We start from the raw sequence: 19,949 nt of genomic DNA, 5'->3' as shown, positions 1-19,949 counted from the left end.
TAATAGAATGGAATACCATCTTGTTTTTAGCATAACTGTCAAAATGCACTTCAGAAGTTTATATTACATGATCCTTTAAGTAGACATTACATCCTCCCACTGTCAGCCCAAAGATGTTCTTAATTCCTGAGAATTTCCTGCTGTTCCTTTCCTTCCTCAGCATTTAATCTGAAAGCTCAAAACTATTCTTCATGGTGTGAGTATTTCTGGAGACCCTCACTCTAATGCAAGATTGGCAAATCTTTCAGCTTCATTTTAACACCTCATGAGCTTTCTCTTTTCCAAATGCAAGCTTCTACTTGCACTGTGACCAGGTTTACAAGAGAGACTTTTGACCTCTAGCTATGCTCCCTCTCTCTTCTTAATAGTAAGAGAGTAACATAACTGTCAATGGTATTTCAGGAAAGCCTGAGACCTTATCTTCAAAACAGCTTTCCCCATTGCAAATAGGATCAGAAGTGGGCCAATTAGCCCTTTGGGCCATCTACACCAAACGTGAATCACACAGGCCTTGCATCCAGGTAGAAGTTCTGATTAGCTGTTCTTTAGACTCAACTCTATCCCAGTCTGGAAGCAAGTGGTTGCTTCATCATAAACCCTTTTATAACCTGACATTCTTAACAATTCCCTAGGACTTAGTTCCATCAGCACCACATTGCCATACCACCTTACCTTTGACTGTAGAAATGAAAAACTTGCACCATTTCCTTGTACAACAATTTTAATGTTATTTTGAATAGCCCCAACATCTTGATTTGCTATCAAGCACACATCAACACAGTCACCCTAAATATAAAGACATGATAATCTTGTAAACCCAAAAATTGTACCTACGGACTGATAGTGTGGTGGAGGAGATTCTGTCATAGCTTTCAGAAAGACATGGATCATTACAATATGTAAACAGAGAATATTTGTAAGATTATTGTGTAAAGGTAAGCGAATGGGATTGACTGAGTTGCTGAAGGAAAAAAATGGCTTTCTTCTGTATTTTTGAACATTCCATACTTAGTCATTAAAATAAACCTTTTTATAATTTAAGCAGACTTCTGGAAATAATAAAGCTAACATACAATATGTTTGTTGTTTTTGATTGAGGTGAAGCAGTTTTTCAGGTTTAATTGAAGAGAACCATAGATGAAAGCCATTCTATCCATTGAACACAGCAGCCCACATAATTTATCCCTGAACAACTTCTAATTGCTCCTCTTCAAATTTACATTTGACTTTTGCTTTTGAAAGGTCCATTTTCTCCTGTGTAAGGACTTAATCAATTACTAGTTAATTGTTTACAACCAGCTTCAACATCCTTTAAAAAGGAATCATTGTTTATGGGAGTCATTTTGAATTCTCAGCAATGTGAAAAACAATTGACACTGCACTGGGGGGAAAATGAAAACTAATAATAATCTGAACGTGCTCAGAAGGGCCTGTGACACTATTTTTCAATACATTTAGCAGATTTAGAGCTCTGTGGTCATGGTTTTAATAGTTTCGTCAAGATAAAATTTAGTTTCAATTATATTTTCTCATGCTCCTCACTCCATGTAGGTAAGTTTTTGCTGATTGCTCTTGTGGTGAGAGCCACAAATTCTACCTGAAATTAGAAGATCTTTCCACTTTTGGAATTTAAGCCAAGCTTGTTATAGGGAGAAACTGTCTACAAATCTCAGTGTTTCATTAAAATGAACACCAGCTCCCATGCCAGACATCCTTGCAGCCTGTCTGATTAAAATTGCCAGTTGCAAATTGTCAGCCTGCACCCTTTTAAGAACTGAGACATAAATGACCAATCACCATTCCTTAAGGAGTCTGCCAGTCAAGCAAATGGAGACTTCCACTCATTAGCCTGGTGTAGATTTGAAATGAGGTTTTAGTGGTTTGAAAATTAAGCAGTTTAAAACATTGTGTCAGTCAGCTCATTCATTATTTATGAGAACATCAATTAATCCATAAAGAAATGACAGTCAGCTGGAGATAAGTCTGTACTTTAGGGAAGATAATCTATTAGAGGGGCTCCTGTAGCACTGCCCCTACCTCCAGTCCAAGAGGCCCAGGTTTGAGTCCTACCTGCTCCAGTGGTGTCTAATAACATCTTTCAACAGGTTGATTGGAAAAATAGCTTAATTAAAACAAAGCTATTTTAGGAAAAAAATAAGATAACAATTTTCACCTTTGGCAGCTTGTGTTGCTCTTAACAGGCTTTTCATATAAATTAATCAATTGGAAAATCCTGCTGATTTACTGATGTTGGTTAATAGATGAAGAACATGCCATGGCTGATTTGGTAATGGGAAGAGCTAACCGTTCAGTTGTGTGACATATGAGGAGAAATAGAATCAGATAGGATTATACTGGATTAGTGGTGCTGGAAGAGCACAGCAGTTCAGGCAGCATCCAACGAGCAGCGAAATCGACGTTTCGGGCAAAAGCCCTTCATCAGGAATAAAGGCAGTGAGAGATAAGCTTGTTCACTGGAGTTCAGAGAAATGAGGGCAATCTCATAGAAACTTATACAATTCTAAAGGACTAGATGGGGTAGGTGAAAGAAGGATGTTCCCAATGACTGGGGAATCCAGAGTCAGAGGTCACAGTTTGAGGAAACAGGATAAAACAATTTAAGACTGAGATGAGAAATTTCTTCACCCAGAGAGTGGTGAGCCTGTGGAATTCGCTACCACAGAACATAGTCGAGGTCAAAATGTTGTATGATTTCAGGAAAGAATAGGATATAGCATTTAAGGCTAAAGAGATCAAAGGATATGGGGAAAACCTGGGAACAGGCAATTGATTTGAATGATTAACCATGGTCATAATGAATGATGGAGCAGACTAGAAGGGTCAAATGGCCTATTCTTGCTCCACTTTCTACGTTTCTATGTAATCAGCTACAATAGGAGATGATTTTCTGAAGTTGCTTTATTTTTGCAAGTTGGACAGCCCATTGCTGAGATGATTCTAGGAGTTAGTGTTGGGTTTCACAATTGAAAAATGGAAAGGATAAGGGATGACTGAGGCCTGAGTTTCTTCGTGGAGACTTATGCAAACAGGAGTGTTCCTTCAGTCACCTCCCAATTTTGATTCATGAATATAAATTCCACAATGAACCTCACACTCACCTTCCAGGTGTCCAAAAGAGGACAACTTAATTAACATTAATGATAAATCTGTTAACCTCCTCTGTCCTCAGGCGGCATGGTGGCACAGTGGTTAGCACTGCTGCCTCACAGCGCCAGAGACCTGGGTTCAATTCCCGCCTCAGGCGACTGACTGTGTGGAGTTTGCACGTTCTCCCCGTGTCTGCGTGGGTTTCCTCCGGGTGCTCCGGTTTCCACCCACATTCCAAAGATGTGCAGGTCAGGTGAATTGGCCATGCTAAATTGCCCATAGTGTTCGGTAAGGGGTAAATGTAAGGGTATGGGTGGGTTGCGCTTCGGCGGGGCGGTGTGGACTTGTTGGGCCGAAGGGCCTGTTTCCACACTGTAATGTAATCTAGTCCTCACAAGGCTCAGACCCACCTTTCAAGTGAAGCAGTAATTTATCTGCGCATCACTTAATCTAGTCTACTAGATCTGCTACTCACAATGTGGTATCCTCTACATTGGGGAGATGAAACACAGACTGGCCAATTACTTTGTGTTACACCTACATTCAATCCGCAGAAATGACTCCGAGCTTCTGGGTGCCTGCCACTTCAACCCACCACTGTGTTCCTATGACAACAGCTCGCTGCAGTACTCCAACATCTCATTTTCTATGTAGGGGCCCTGCCGCCTTTGGGCCTCAACAATTTTCAAGCTTGAACATTTTCTTTTGTGTCCTTTACCCACCCCCACACCTAGACCCTGTCACGACATGGGTTGCTTTCAGCACACCAAACCCATTTTCACATACTTATGGTCCCCATTATCAACTCTGCTTTCTCTCTGGCTTATTGTCATCCATCCTTTTGTCTAACTGTCTTTCTAGCTCTCTGGGCTCCATCTCTACCCATCCACTCACTTCTTTTCCCACACACTCCCATCTTCACCTTTATCGAGCAACTATCAGTCGCTGGACTCAAAATTTAAACCTTCATTTCTCATCACAAATGCTGCCAGACCTGCCGAGTTTCTCTAGCAATTTCTGACCTCCAGCATCCGCAGTTCTTTGTTTTTATTCTGTTCATGACCTCCTGCATTTGGGAGCAGTCATCGCATTATCCTACAATTGGGTATACGGGCGATTTTGACATCACACCTCAATTTCTGCTTCCAAAAGATTTGTGGAAGTAGTAAACAGCACGACATTACTTCCCATTTTCTGCCATTTTGAGAAAATCTCCTTAACTCCTATTCTCAGTTTGAAATTTTGAAATCATCCTTCAAACCATTCTGCTACCTGACTCCACATGCCCAAACTCTCTACACCTGACCGAAACTGTGAGGAAGAGGATCTAGAATCTCAATTCTCAGCCCCAGAAATTGAAGTTCACCTTCTCTTCTTGGGCAGCTGGCACAGAACAAGTCTTAAACATATGAATTTGGGCTTTTGTGTGTCTGGAGTCTTGTGAAGAGGGAGGAGGTAAACAAGCCATTAACAGGTTTGCACAGTGGATGGTTATCAAATTAAATTCAATATAGCAAAGCATGAAGTGCTTCATTATGGTAGAAAGATTCAGCAGACCCACTATTCCTTGGAAGGTGAAGAAACAACTAAAAAAGTAGACAGAATAGAGATCAATGAATAAAAATGCATAAATATATTAGAAACAGTGATACAAATGACAATACAATTAAAAGTAGAGATACATGTAGAATGCCAATAAATTACTGGTGGAGTACTATAGAAAAATAGAGACGTATAGTAAGGCTAGATTTGTATAGAATCTAGGTCAGATCATTCTTGGAGTACTTTTGTCATTTCAGTCTCCATAATAGAAAATGAAACACTCAACAAAGATTTACTTGAATCATGAACTTGCAAATATCAAGAAAGATTGGGCAAGTTGGGGCCACTTATTCTGGAGATTACTTCTTAAGAGATATTTAAAAGTATGAAGAGATTTGATAGTGGGCATAGAAAATATTGTTTTCACGTGTATATGAATTCAAAACAAGGTAACATAAAATATAAGTTAGCCACCAACAGATCAAGGGAAAGTTTAGGAGAAATGGCTTGACATAGTGGTGAGAATTTTCATCTTAGTACCACACTGTATGGTTGAAAAAACTTGCATTGACATGGTAAGGGGAGGCTTGATGTCTATGTGAAGAAAATAGCAGTGTGAAAAGAGGTAATTACATAAGCCTCATATAGTGTATAAACACCACCACATACTAATCAATCCTAATGCCATGTTCTGTGCTATAAATTCTGTGCAATTCAATGTTCTCAGAGGATAATTTTTATACTTTCGATGCTTTGTGATGTTGATGTAGTATTGTTAATTAACATTTTTCAGTGTTCCTGTGAATAGCATTTTTGTTACACACAACAGTGCAAGGAGCCAGAGCTCTGGCAAAAAGTAGATAATTACAACTAGCCATTGCAGTCACTCTTTTAAAATGGTGAATTTAAATTACAAAATGATAATTTTTTAAAATGCATAAAATATTGTAGTGAACTGTAGCATTTGACATATGCATTGGTTGATATATCTGTGGTTGAAGGGACTTTATTTGAGATATAAATATATTTGTGTCATGTTTAGTAAAGGTTACTTTTTTTGCAAATTGAGAAATATCATATTTTATTATACTTTCTGCAATGTCCATATTGAACTGATTTGTACTGTATTTGTAGATAATTTAGTAATAAAGTGTATTTTTGCAACAAAAATATCGATGGTTGAATGGATTCTGACAAATCCATGCAGTTAGCTGGTTTAGCAGCATGCATTTAGTCTATATTTAAGCATTGATCAGATAATGTATTGTCATAATTTCAGGGTGCCAAGGGTTTGAAAGGAATTCCTGGATTACAAGGTCCAAGAGGTCTCCCAGTGAGTATCATTACAAAACCTCACAGATTGATCAATTTGCTACATCCTTCTTTGCATCTTAACAAAACAAGAATGTCTGATAACTTTTCTCTAAAATTAAACATTTCTGATTAAACGATACAAGGTTTAATGAGAAGTTTGACATTGCATCTTTTAAATGAGAGTGAATTTTGGAAGCTTAAGTCTCAACCTTGACTCAGGAACAGCACTCTCACCTCTGAGTCAGGAAGTTGTGGAATTAAGCCTCGCTCCGGAATCATGAACCAGGATGTTTCCCCCAATATGGAGGATGAGAGCAAAGCTGGATGAGCTTTGTTTTGCTTGTGTCTTCTCCTCCAACTCGACAACTTTGATTTAGGCATCTTCAGAGATACAGCAGCTCATCACCTACAAATGGATGACAGCTTGTTAAGCTAAGTTAAGGGTGATCGATTTTTGATGCTGTTTGGAGAATGCCAAATGTCTGATTTGAAGCTTGTGCTCTAGAATGACTTTAAGGGCCCTGTTCCCTTAATCTCAAAACCCCAATGCCTGTCTGACGGTGAGGATGACCCAACATGTTTGTCCATTTCATTTTCCAATTTTATTTTTAAAGTTACTGCATGGTACATGAGGGTGGAGGGTCTGGTCTACCCAAAGGTCCATATACCTTAATTGGACAGGAAAATTCAGGGAATATCACTGGCAATGCCTCCTCCTGGAAAAATGCAAGAACCCTCGTTTAACACAAGGGCCATTCTTAGGGTGGCACAGTGGCTCAGTGGTTAGCACTGTTGCCTCACAGCACCAGGGACCCAGGTTTGATTCCAGCCTTGAGAGACTGTCTGTGTGTTTGTACGTTCTCCCTATATCTGCGTGGATTTCCTCCCATAGTCCAACGATGTTCAGGTTAGGTGAATTGGCCTTAGTAAATTGCCCCATAGTATCTCAAGACGCACAGGCGAAATGGGCTATTCATGGTTATTTTGCTGAAATGGGAAAAGGATGGGGGGCTTGAGTCTGGCTGAGATGCTCTTCAGAGGGTCTGTGAACTTGATGAGCCAAATGGCCTCTGTATGCACTGCAGAGATTCTGTGAACACTAACACCACGTTCCTGACCCAAATTGTAGTTTGAGCACAAAATTTTGATTGACATTGCCAGGGAGGGAGTAGAGGTTCAGTCTTTTGAATGAGATACTAAACCATGGGGAGAAAGTGAGGACTGCAGATGCTGGAGATCAGAACTGAAAAATGTGTTGCTGGAAAAGCGCAGCAGTTCAGGCAGCATCAAAGGAGCAGGAGAATTGACGTTTCGGGCATAAGCCCTTCTTCAGGAATGAGGAGGGTGTGCCAAGCAGGCTAAGATAAAAGGTAGGGAGGAGGGACTTGGGGGAGGGGTGTTGGGAATGAAATAGGTGGAAGGAGGTTAAGGTGAGGGTGATAGGCCGGAGAGGGGGTGGGACGGAGAGGTCAGGAAGAAGATTGTAGGTCAAAAAGGCAGTGCTGAGTCCGAGGGTTGGGACTGAGATAAGGTGGGGGGAGGGGAAATGAGGAAACTGGAGAAATCTGCATTCATCCCTTGTGGTTGGAGGGTTCCTAGGTGGAAGATGAGGTGAGCTTCCTTCCAGGCATCGTGTTGCCATGGTCTGGTGATGGAGGAGGCAAAAGGACCTGCATGTCCTTGGCGGATTGGGAGGGGGAGTTGAAATGTTTAGCCACGGGGTGGTTGGGTTGGTTGGTGCAGGTGTCCCAGAGGTGTTCTCTGAAACGTTCCGTAAATAGGCGGCCTGTCTCCCCAGTATAGAGGAGGCCACATCAGGTGCAGCCGATGCAGTAAGTGATGTGTGTGGAGGTGCAGGTGAATTTGTGGTGGATATGGAAGGATCCCTTGGGGCCTTGGAGGGAAGTGAGGGGGGAGGTGTGGGCGCAAGTTATGCATTTCTTGCAGTTGCAGGGGAAGGTGCCGGGAGTGGAGGTTGGGTTGGTGGGGGGTGTGGACCTGACGAGGGAGTCACAGAGGGAGTGGTCTCTCTGGAACACTGATAGTGGAGGGGAGAGAAGTATATCCTTGGTAGTGGGGTCTGTTTGGAGGTGGCAGAAATGACGAAGGATGATACGATGTATCTGGAGGCTGGCGGGGTGGTAGGTGAGGACCAGTGGGGTTCTGTCCTGGTCATGATTGGAGGGGCAGGGTTCAAGGGTGGAGGAGTGGGAAGTGGAGGAGATGCGGTGGAGAGCATCATCAACCATGTCGGAGGGGACATTGCGGTCTTTGAAGAAGGAGGCCATCTGGTTTGTACGGTATTAGAACTGGTCCTCCTGGGAGCAGATGTGGCGGAGACGAAGGAATTGGGAATATGGGATGGTGTTTTTACAGGCGGCAGGGTGGGAGGAGGTGTAATCTAGGTAGCTGTGGGAGTCGGTCGGTTTATAGTAAATGTCCGTGTTGAGTCGGTCACCCGAGATAAAAATGGAGAGGTCTAGGAAGGAGAGGGAGGAGTCTGAGGCGGTCCAGGTAAATTTGAGGTCGGGATGGAAGGTGTTAGTAAAGTGGATGAATTGTTCAACCTCCTCGTGGGAGCACGAGGTAGCGCCGATATAGTCATCGATGTAGCGGAGGAAGAGGTGGGGGGAGGTGCTAGTGTAGCTGCGGAAGATGGACTGTTCCACATATCCGACGAAGATGCAGGCATAGCTGGGGCCCATGCGTGTGCCCATGGCTACTCCTTGGTGCCAATTTCCTTTTGGTGCCTTAACAGAGCCTACTTTATTCTACCTAACTTACTCTTCATATGTTTATAAAATGAATAGGTATCAAATTAATATGGTCTTCTGCACCAGAAGTTGGTTTTCGAGGACTGGAAACAAAATTACAAAAAAAATTAATTGACCAAGTGTCTTAGATAGTTCTACGATAATAAGCTCTAATGAAATATGCTTAATTTTTAATTTATTTTGCAGGGGGAGTTTGGATTAATAGGAGCACCGGGACTGCCTGGGCCAATGGTATGTACATTTATACATAGTTAGGAAATAAACAAGTATTAAGAATCTGCACATTAGATTAGTAAATTAGATTCATGTTCTGTATGATTCTAATAACCTGCCAGCAAAGTAAGTTGCTTGTTTTGTTACTCTGTGATAAAACTATCCAGAATTGTCATGTTTATTTCATACCCATAGGGTGAAGAAGGACCATCAGGACCAAAGGGTGTGGCAGGTGTGAATGGCTCAGAGGTATGCAAGTGATTAAGAGTAAAAGAACAGAATACTGTAAATAGGAGCAAAAGTAACCCTTCACTCCCACTCTGCCTCTCAATAAGATGTTACTGATCATTTATTTCAATGTTATTTTCCTGCATTATCCCTATAACCTTTGATGTTTTTAATATGTACAAATTTGTCAATCTGTGTTGAACATAATGACATAGCTTCCAAAGATCCTGAGGCAAGGAGTTCCAAATACTTGCCAATCCCTGAGTGAAGAAATTTATCCTCATCTCAGTCCTAAATGGGAGAAAGTGAGGTCTGCAGATGCTGGAGATCAGAGTGGAGAGTGTGTTGGTCAGGCAGCATTCAAGGAGCAGGAGAATCGATGTTTCAGGCTGGAGCCCTTTATCATGAATTCCTGAAGAAGGGCTCTGGCCCAAAAAGTCGATTTTCCTGCTCCTCGGATGCTGCCTGACCTGCTGTGCTTTTCCAGCAACACATTCTCGACTCAGTCCTAATAGGCCTGCCCCTGAAGGATTGTGTATTCTGTTACTGGGCCCTCCAGCTAGGGTAACATCAATCCTGCATCTACCCTGTCTATCCAGGTAAGTATTTTGTAGGTTTGAATGTGGTCATCTCTCATTCTTCCAAACTCCAGCACACATTTAACTCCATTCCTGATAAAGGGCTTTTGCCCGAAACATTGATTTTCCTGGTCCTCAGATGCTGCCTGACGCGCTGTGCTTTTCCAGCACTACACTCTTGACTCTAATCTCCAGCATGTGCAGTACTCACTTTCGCCTATATAACTCCAAGGATAAACCTCCTAATCCAGGGATTAATTTGGTTAAGGTATATTGATTCACTGATGCCTTTGCAATGAATGACATTCATGTACATCTGATTACACTCTATGCCATTTTTAGACTGTTAAAAATTCTTATCAATTTCTTAATCTTCAATCATCAAACCTGCTCCATGATTGAACTACATCATGGTTCATCTTTTACCTTAATGCTGTTTTCTCACAGTATTCCCTTATCCCTTAATGTCTTTAATATCTAGAGACCTATTGATCTTTGCCTTGAGTATACTCAATGACTTATTCTCCATGATTCTCTGGGGCTAAGAATTCTTAAGATTCAGCAACCTCTGAGTGAAGACATTCCTCCTCATCTCAGTCCTAAATGGTCTACCTCTTATTCTGAGGCTGTTTCCCCTTAATTTTAGAATGGTCTCAACCAAGGGAAAGACCCTTCCTACATTTACTCTTTCAAACCCTGTCAGTTAAAAATCACACAACACCAGGTTATAACCAAACAGGTTTATTTGGAAGTACTAGCTTTCAGAGTTCTGCTCCAACTGTATGATTCAAACTGTAGGATTGCCTCTCATTCTTTTAAACCCTGGAGACGACAGGCTCAATCTCCTGAATCACTCATCATAGGATCAGTCCACTTTGCCATGATTCCAACTGGTGAAAGTCCATTGCATTTTATCCATGGCAAGTACATGCTTACTTAGGTAAGGTAAACAAAACTGTACAGAATAGTCCTGGAGTGGTCTCACTACGGCTGTATAAAAATGCAGCAGGATTTCATTCCTCCTCTACTCAAATTCACTTGCACTAAAGAGCAGCATAAAATTTACCTTCCTAATTGCTTGCTGCTTCTGCACATTAGCACTCAGTAACTTAGGAACAAGAACACCCAGGTTCTTTGAGCCATCAGCACTTTCCAATCTGTAACTGTTCAAGAAATATTCTACATTTCTTTCTTTTATATCAAAGTGAATAAATTCATATTTTTCCACATCATATTCCACAGCCATTAGCCTGTCTAAATCCCCTTGAAGTCTCTTTGCATTCTCCCACAACTCACATTCCAACTTAGTTTTGAGCCATCAGCAAATTTGAAAGATGTACATTTGGTTCCCACAACCAAAGCATTGATATAGATTGGGAATATCTGAGGCCCAAGCACTGATCCTTGCATTAAACCTCCAGTCACAGACTGCCAATTTGAGAATGGCCCATTAACTCCCACTGAAACAGAGTGGCATGGGGCAGACAAAGAAATATTAGAAATGGCAGCAGGGTTTCAGAAAATAAATTATGAAAGGTTATTTCTACTCAGGGTATAATAAGAGCACACAAACATAAGCTGATTATGAAAGCATATATTGAAGGATGTGAAGAAACAGCAAGAAAATAAGTCTCAGACAGGGACACAATGATTCAGAAATAAATAATCTCCTTCTATGTTTACATTTTATGTCCAGCTGTGTTTTTTTAATGTTTTCTTTTTCTGTTAATTTCTGGCAGATAGACATTCCTATAAGTTTAATCAGAAATGTTGTTCTACAATTACAATGCAAATTCGAGGCATTCCAAATTGTGGCAGATGCTCCAGTTTATATCTTGAAAATGAGTTACACAAACAGTAAGGACATTCCTATGCAGGAGAAAATCTTAAAAGTGCCATATAAATTCGAAAGTAATCCCAGATCTAGTTTGGTACAGTTCTGCCATCTGTTGGCCATCTGCTCACATTTTGAGCAAGATAATGCAAGTTGAAGTCTGCAGAAAGTATTTGTTGGCCAGAATATGGAAAGTATCAATTGTTCAAAACTATGCACAATTTGACTGAAATCTCCTTGAGTTATTGTTTCACAGGCTAACTGTTCAAACCTAGCAAAGTGACCTCTTTAACTAACACATGCATGTGCAAACTCTCTGCTCTGTTAACAATGCCATTACCTATCCTCCCATGTGCCATTTCACTATCCATGGTTCTTCATTTAATTACTAATCCTTGTCTTCTGGAACTCCCTGCTTACTGTCTTCCAAATAGTTGCATCAGATATTTTAGCTTTTAATTAACAGTGTCAAATCCTGCAATCAAAAAACCTCCTCAATTTTTTTCTCTTAGACTTCTCTTCATTCCACCCTCACCTTTTGATCTTATCTGTTCTTGGTTCCTTCTAATTCCTGCTATGAAGCCATTTTCACAGCCATATATGCAGGGATCATTTATATCGAATGAGGATGTGCTTTTTTCTCGTTTTACCTTTTGTTCGCTGTCAGTATGGTGCCCACAGTGTTGCTATGCAGCATCAATTGCTGGTACGTTGAGGAGACAAGTTCACATATTTTTGTTCTGTTTATAACAGGGGCAGATTGGGTTGCCAGGGTTACCCGGACAGAGGGGCCCTCAGGTACAGTAACTATCAATGATTATCTCTTTTCTAAAGTTATATCTGAATATTTAAGCTCAATGTGTCGAGGAAATCTTTCTTTAATCAAATGTTCATTCAGAATGCTATTTTAGTTTTTAAAAGCAATCAAACATATAATTAAAAGTTCAATTTTGTTTCAGGGACCACAGGGTATGAATGGAAGAAGTGGTCTTAAAGGAAAGAGGGGCCATCAGGTACGAATTTACTGAAGATAAATAATTGTAAAGTATGTTTTTAAGTTTAACTGAGCAATTTGAATAATCTATTTTTAAAATAGTTTATGTATTTTTCAACTAGGTTTTATACTAGCTATCTTGGATTTATCCCCGATTCCATTCATAGCAGCTTCCACTCCTTAAAGATCTCATTTAGTGAAGCCTTGTTGCAATGCTATGGGTGACCTCTGCTTTGCTGCATTAATGCTGTTAACCACATGAGATCAATTAGACATTGATGTGTACATAACCGAGTGCAAAAATGGAGAGCATTAAAAAAGAGGAGAGGAAGAATGGCCTCTCCGTAGACAGGAAAATAAGGAACATCTCCAAAAGGAGAAAGAAAATAAAGTAAACCAGAGAGAGGGTAAGAAACAAGTGAAGAATGTATGAAAAATGCTTGTAAATGCTCTAAAATAAAAACAGATGTAGCAACAGAGACACAACACAACAGCCTGAAACTATTTCTGGAAACTGCAAACACACAATGTTTCATGTTTTTCATGAAGATTGTTTATATATGTACCGATTAAGCTAACAATTAGAGCTGGAATATTGTCAATGTACTCCCAGCAAGAAGACTTTTTTTACATTTCCAGCCTAATTTAGATGGCTAATCTGGTTTGCTAATAACACCTTGCATTGTGTACCATCTATAATGAATGCAGTGTAATTGACATTATACAGAGCAAAACATACCCATAGACCTACACTGCTGAGAAGTAACAGCAGAAGTATAATTAAGAGATAGCGGACAGTTGGCCTAATTTAAGGCTTGAGATCATGTCAAACCATGAACACAAATCTCAAGTGATTTGTGGACCTTGAAAATATTATCTTAAATTAACTACGTATAATGTAACAATTTCAATACGCAGCACATTAGGCAAGAAAGTGAAGCACATTGTACCCATTCTGTCAATGCAAAACATGACTGAAGTATTCCATCTGCCAAATTGTTAAAGTCTGCTCTGTAGGTGTCCACGGCACATGCCATTAAAAATGTTCTGTCTTCACCTATAAACCAGGGCTCCAATGCCTGTTTGAGGTTTCTCTTTGCAGAAGTGGAGAGTTTGTGACTGTAGTATGTCCCATACGGCTACAGTCAGGGCCATGAGGCTCTTGGCAACCAGATCTATGGATCTTAAGAGGGACAGCAGGAGGCTCCAAACACAAAAACAAGTTTGATTTTGTTTTGACTTAGCCCTTTGTGGATTGAGAATAACGAGGGTGTTCTTTTCAATTTCTCAGTCCATATGTAAAGTTAACTGGCTAGGGCAGGTTAGCACATTCCCGCTGTCACTTCTTGATCCTGAGAAATCGGAGTTCCAATTCACTAGGTTCTCTTTTTTTTTGCTCATTGATAGTCAAAAAGATCGCAAACAAAATGTTTCTTCTCACTCCCAAGGGCCGGCCTGGATTAGAAGGACTTGCTGGTACAAGGGGAGATCCTGTAAGTAAAATATTATTAATGCAAAACGCTTTAGTTCTGTCTCCGTTAAGTTCATCCTGTTTCTTCATAGGACATTCAACCAGACCTGACAATTTAATTATGAAAAGCAGTTCAGAATTCATTGTATTAGGCAGTCAATGTAACTTGCACTTCATAATAAAAAAAATTTGGACTTACGAGTCCTATATTAGTGGTGGAATATATTGAAGTTGAAGTTTGTCTTAGCATTCGACAAAGAGGTTGGTGCAGCAACAATCATGTATTCAATGTCCCCTTAACCACCCTTAAGAAGTTCAATTCTATTGACTCCATTACCACTGAAGAATGGTCAGGGTACATAAAAAGCATCTGATACAATAGCGTTCAAGATTGTTTCCAGTGAGATAAAATAAATTTGGTTTCAATGCAAGATCAGTGATTAATTGACCAAATACACTGAACTTACAAATTTTTGGTTCTACTTTGATCTACATCTTGTTGAGACCAAGGTTAGAGGGGTGCATTGTCTTTCTCTGGCTCTGTTACATGTGTACACATGTTTTACCTAGTTACTGATGTGGCCAATTATATATGTATCATGTTACTTTCAGAATAGAGAAAACATCCACCAATGAGATTTCTTGATGAATAAAATTATTAGCCCAGATGTTCTGATCAAGGTCAGAAACCCTACATCCGATCCTGATTAAATTTAAAATTACCCATTTGTCTTTTGACCTTTTCTGCGCTAGAAGACCCAAACAGGGGCCTTCAGTTCTGAATGCGTTCATTCAGGAACTTTCAGGAAGAGGTGTACAAGAAGCTTTTCAAGAGAATGGCTGCATCAGTTTTTTTCAGCTTACACTCTGAGTTGCCTAAAACGGTTTTCTCACAAAGGTGGGAAAGGATGAGTTGGGCAGCTTCTCTCTCTCAGCAGCCTACACCCTCAAGTACATTCCAAACAATATCAGAGAGCTATTACTCCTGACAGCCATAAATGCAGACAAATGACTTCCTGCAGTAAACAAGTCCAGGAAATTAGCTTAAAACATGTGACTCCCAGTAAGTATTTTGTATTGTGGCCTTTAAAAGAAGTCTCTACTTCTTCAGTCTTTCAAATTAACCAAATATCACTATTCTATAAACACAGGTCCTCAAAAAAATGAATAATGGAAGTGCCTTCACAACAATGTATTGCCAAATGAAAGTTGGCAAATTTTTATAGATTTTTATATTGTAGCCACTGTCGTGCTTATTTTTATTTTAACCTGTCCTACTGCACATGGACCTATGATTGTCTTAATATGGCTTTGCAAAATCTAAAACTGAAATCTCCCCCAATGAAATTTTACTGTAAGTCTATACTCTTGTAAAATGTAAAAGGAATTGATATAAATGTAGTAATATGTTTTTCAGGGTGAAGATGGACCACCTGGGCCAAGAGGGGAACCTGGTTCTGAAGGTCCAAAGGTAAAACTATACAGATATCATCTTGAATATGTCAAACAATTTAAGTACTTAAAGTTAACAAAACATTTAGCTACAAGTTGATTTTTTAGACCTACTGATGTTTTACTACATGAACCCATTTATCCCCTAATCTCCAAGCATGTTCTTTGTTAAACATCCACAAATAATCCAAAGGCCGTGTTCTCTCTCTAAATTCAGATATTGCCCTTCATTTTAGTGCTTCATCAATTTTCCCCTAAAAGATACAACGATCCTAGTCTCAATTCCTTGATATGGCAAATCTGATAAACAGTGGAACTGTTTGTTTCACCCTTGTCGTGACTCCATAACTCGAGTAAATAGGCTTTTTCTGATTAACTTGCAAGATCTGCTCTACTCTAATTATTTCTCTTGCTTACACAATCCATATTCCTCCTTTTTTTTATTATTAGTGGCTTCATGTTTATCACATGCTTCCCTTTAAGTTTGTTAGCTTTCAGGTCGCTAGTTTTAATTTACTACTATCCTGAACATCTTTAGTAAGCCATAGATGGAATCTTACTGAATTTTTGTTTTGATGAAATTACTTTGTGTTGAACATTTTACTGAAATTGTTCCCACTGTTTCGATGCCATATCTTGTGGTGTATGTATCCAATCAACCTTCACCGGCATTCCTCTTATATGTATGCAGCTAAGTTCAAGGCTTTTGTTTGTGTTTGGATTATGGTGTTTTCAAACTTATTTTTAATTCATTGGATATAATATTTCTTGGTCAGGCCAAAATTTGTCACTTCCCACAATCAGCCCTTGAGACGGGGAGTTGTCTTCTTGAACTGTTACAATCTATTATCTGTAGGGGCGTGGGGCAGGGGAATATACACCCACAACAACAGTGAAGGAATGATAATATAGTTCCAATTGAAGTTGATATGTGGCTTGGAGGTAAACATGTGGTTGGTAATGCACTCAGTCATCTGCTGTTTTCACCTCTTCAATTCCAGTCCACCATCTACAATGCATAAGACAGCAGTGAGATGGAATACTCCCCACTTGCCAGGATGACTGTAACACCGATATCATTCAAGAAGCACAAAATGTACAGGATAAAGAAGTCTACTTGATTGCAGCTCATCTAATGCGTCCAACACTCACTTCCGCCATGATCAAAGCACAGTGGCAGCTGTATGTACCATCTGCTAGATGCCCTGCCTCCTTTGACAGCACCTTCCAAACCTGAAAGCGCTACCATCTAGAACGACAAGGCAAAAGATACATGAGAACATCAACATCTGCAAGTTTCCCTCCAAGCCATAGTAATGATTTGGAACTATTGTGTCATTCCTCCAGTGTCACTGGGTCAAAATCCCAGAAGTCCCTTTGTGAAAACACTGTGGGTTTACCTCGACATGAACAGAAGTGGTACAAGAAAACAGGGCCAGAAATTACTCATTCCATTTCTGTCCCAGACTCTTAGGAACACCCATCCCAGTCCCTGATCCCAGCACGGCAGTCTCCCTATTGAGTCCTGGGTTCTGTTATTGAGACTAGGTATCTCCCTTTCCTGTGACCTGTAAGAAGTCAACTAACCACCAACATTTGCAGCATAATTAGGGAAGGACAATAAATACTGGCCTAGCCAGCATTACCCACAACCTGCAAATGAAAAGAAAAATGAATAACTAATTAACCCTGCTTTGATATAAATCTATATCTAAAAGATCCTTATATCCTTTTGGTTCACATTATATTTCTCCCAGAAACAGCAACAGTGACCCATGTTTGCTAACTTTTTAGTTGAGCTAATTTGGAACCATTCAACTTCTATCATTGTGTGTTGCCTTCTCTAAAATGGAATCAGTCTTGACTTCATCCTTCACGTTATTTTCCGCTTTGCATCTAAATACATTGTGCTCGCTATTTCTCAACTACCCTCTTGTTCTCACGTCAGTTATTTATCTGATTTCAATTTCAGGACTTACTCATGCAAGCATTCTGCCTTCTCTTCTTAGATGCAGAGACAAATATGCATCAAATGTATAACTCAGCTTTTCATATCAAGTATGACAATTTGAAAAATATGAAAATAAACCTTACTCGGATGCTTCCTGAATAAAATCCAATTGTTAAACGTAGCAGTAATTTCTATTTCAGCTGTGAAAGTAAGATGGAGAAGAGCTGAATGCATCTTTGCACAAATAGACTTTTATTGTGTGATTGCCAACCATTAATGGGCAACAGATATAACAGGTTAAAAGAGTATTGGGTGCAAATTTATGATAGATTGTTAAAAGGACTATATTGCTTTTGAGGTAAATGTGGTGATTTGGAGCTGAGTATAAGTTGCTACTAACGAAATCCTCTTATACTCGAAGATTCAATCCTGTAAGAGCACACTGGTCGATTGTCAAACACTTGCTTTATGAGCAAGCAGATGCTAGTGCGCTGTTCAATTGAATTCTTAATTTAAACTTCTTGTAACTGTGCTTAATCAAATTGCTATATTTCTTTCAGGGAGTGATTGGAATGCCAGGTATCAGAGGTCCACCAGGCGATTCAGTAAGATTGATTTTTTAATTATTTTACAATGTAGCAATTAATGAAACTTGTATAATGCAATGCGATTTCTTTACACCTTCAAATGATGGTCACACAGTCAATGAGTTTAATAAGACAAAAGTGCACAAACAATGATCTCTAAATTAAAGCAAGCAAAGCATTGGGTATTCATTAAGGAAGGAAACAAATGAGAATCTTTCTTGGAAAACAGCAGAGGCAAATTGGAGGAATCCTGTAGGTAATCAGCTGGCTTCCTTCAAAGACTTAGAGATGTACATCTGACCATATGTTGCTGAGTGATATTGTCCTAAAAACCCAGGTGGTGGACTGAGATTAACTGTTGTGTGTTTTTCTTCAGTTCAAAAGTAGTAAGTGTGCATCATTATTCTGGAGAAGGGATAGTGTTTCTGCATTGTAAATCCGTGGTCGCTCCAACATTAATATCAAAAGTGGGCCTTGCCCTTTTCTTTTATGTATGCTTTTCTCAAATATAAACAAAAATATTAGGGGCAGAATTGTCCCGGGTACTGAATGACATGAGCATTTTTGAGAAAGTTAGGAAGGTCATGTGAGATGGCCAGCAAGGAGTTCTCAATATCAAGAGCAAGGAAGTCCCATTTTCCAACCAAGTGTTGAACAATAAGATAGGATTCTCACTCATGAGCGGCAAGACTCTTATTAGTGTGCATTGACATTTCATTATTACCTAATCTCACCTCATTTATACTCAGTTCCTTATTCTCCCATCCACTAGATAGAAACTAGACAGTGATAATTCCCAATGTGTCGGTCAGATCCGCTACTTGGTGCCTTCAGTTGGCCCATTGCGCCACTATCTTGGATGCCATGCAGCAACATCTGAGGGCGACTGAGGGGTAGCGACTGCAAGAACCTCATGTCCACAGACCTTGTCATCTAAGACATACAAACCTCAATGCACCCTCATGGCACATTCCTGATTCATTCGCAAAATGGTGCTGCACACCCACACTGCGCTTTGGAGCTCACCGGCACCTTTCATTGGAATGCTCCTGAGGATAATTTGCATACTGGGACATGCAATATGTAATAAATTCAGCCAGGCCACATCAAAGGACTGTTTGCTCTCTATCTTACCACTACCAATTTTGTGCCTCCTTTAGTGCTAACAGCATCCCTGCCTTGTCTTGCTTTGACTTTTTATGCTTTGCCTCCTAAGCCAGAGTATAAGGCTCACAGTACTTTTGTCTTGCATTAGTGTTTAGCAAAGACACAAAGCCTAAAAGCTTGTCATGTTTAGTCCTGATCACAGCCCTTTATTGCATTTCCCTGTGACAAAGTCATGCCATAGTCCAGGCATTTGATATTGACAACATAGCAGGGTATGAAAGACTGTATGCACTTTTTAATTGATGGACCCTTATCATAATGCAGCTGACTTCGGCAATAGAAAATGGTTCCACTCTATCAATGAAATAAAGTCATCTGTGATCATTGGTATCCCATCTTAGAAATCCATGCCAAATACCCTGGGAGATGCCATGATGTCTATATCCTTGAGAACACTCATGTTCCAGATGTGTTACAAGGATGGCCCTTGGGAGACAAGGGCAACACTCTGCAACCATGGCTACAGCCAGTTCTTCTGTAACACTATAGTTACATTCTTCTGTAAGCCCATGTTATAGAAAAATAGTGCTTTAGAAACAGTGCTTAAAGTGTTGGCAATGTAATCGCATTACAGCCAATACACATTCTGAAAGTTTGCGCTTTTGAAACAGTGTCCCCAATATGTTAATCACATTATAGTGAACTTGCTTGAGCAAAATACATGTTCAAGCAGAACAACCTGTATTGTGTAAATCCCTGACTGGATTTACATTCCAGATGCTGGAGATTCAGAGTC

At 40.0% G+C, this 19,949-nt stretch overlaps 1 protein-coding gene across 3 annotated transcripts in view; it reads left to right on the top strand.

Moving 5' to 3' along the window:
* Positions 1–19,949, top strand: part of LOC140469210 (uncharacterized) — a 380,785-nt gene that overhangs the window by 254,630 nt on the left and 106,206 nt on the right. For all 3 annotated transcript variants that reach the window (XM_072565525.1, XM_072565524.1, XM_072565526.1), the window contains 8 exons: positions 5,930–5,983; positions 8,925–8,969; positions 9,147–9,200; positions 12,345–12,389; positions 12,551–12,604; positions 14,034–14,078; positions 15,474–15,527; positions 18,020–18,064. In XM_072565525.1, the coding sequence (XP_072421626.1) occupies positions 5,930–5,983; positions 8,925–8,969; positions 9,147–9,200; positions 12,345–12,389; positions 12,551–12,604; positions 14,034–14,078; positions 15,474–15,527; positions 18,020–18,064 (396 nt within the window). The remainder of the gene's footprint in view (positions 1–5,929; positions 5,984–8,924; positions 8,970–9,146; positions 9,201–12,344; positions 12,390–12,550; positions 12,605–14,033; positions 14,079–15,473; positions 15,528–18,019; positions 18,065–19,949) is intronic.

This window comes from Chiloscyllium punctatum, chromosome 49 (assembly GCF_047496795.1).
Source record: "Chiloscyllium punctatum isolate Juve2018m chromosome 49, sChiPun1.3, whole genome shotgun sequence".
Taxonomy (NCBI): Eukaryota; Metazoa; Chordata; class Chondrichthyes; order Orectolobiformes; family Hemiscylliidae; genus Chiloscyllium; species Chiloscyllium punctatum.
This window is presented reverse-complemented; position numbering and strand designations above follow the sequence as displayed.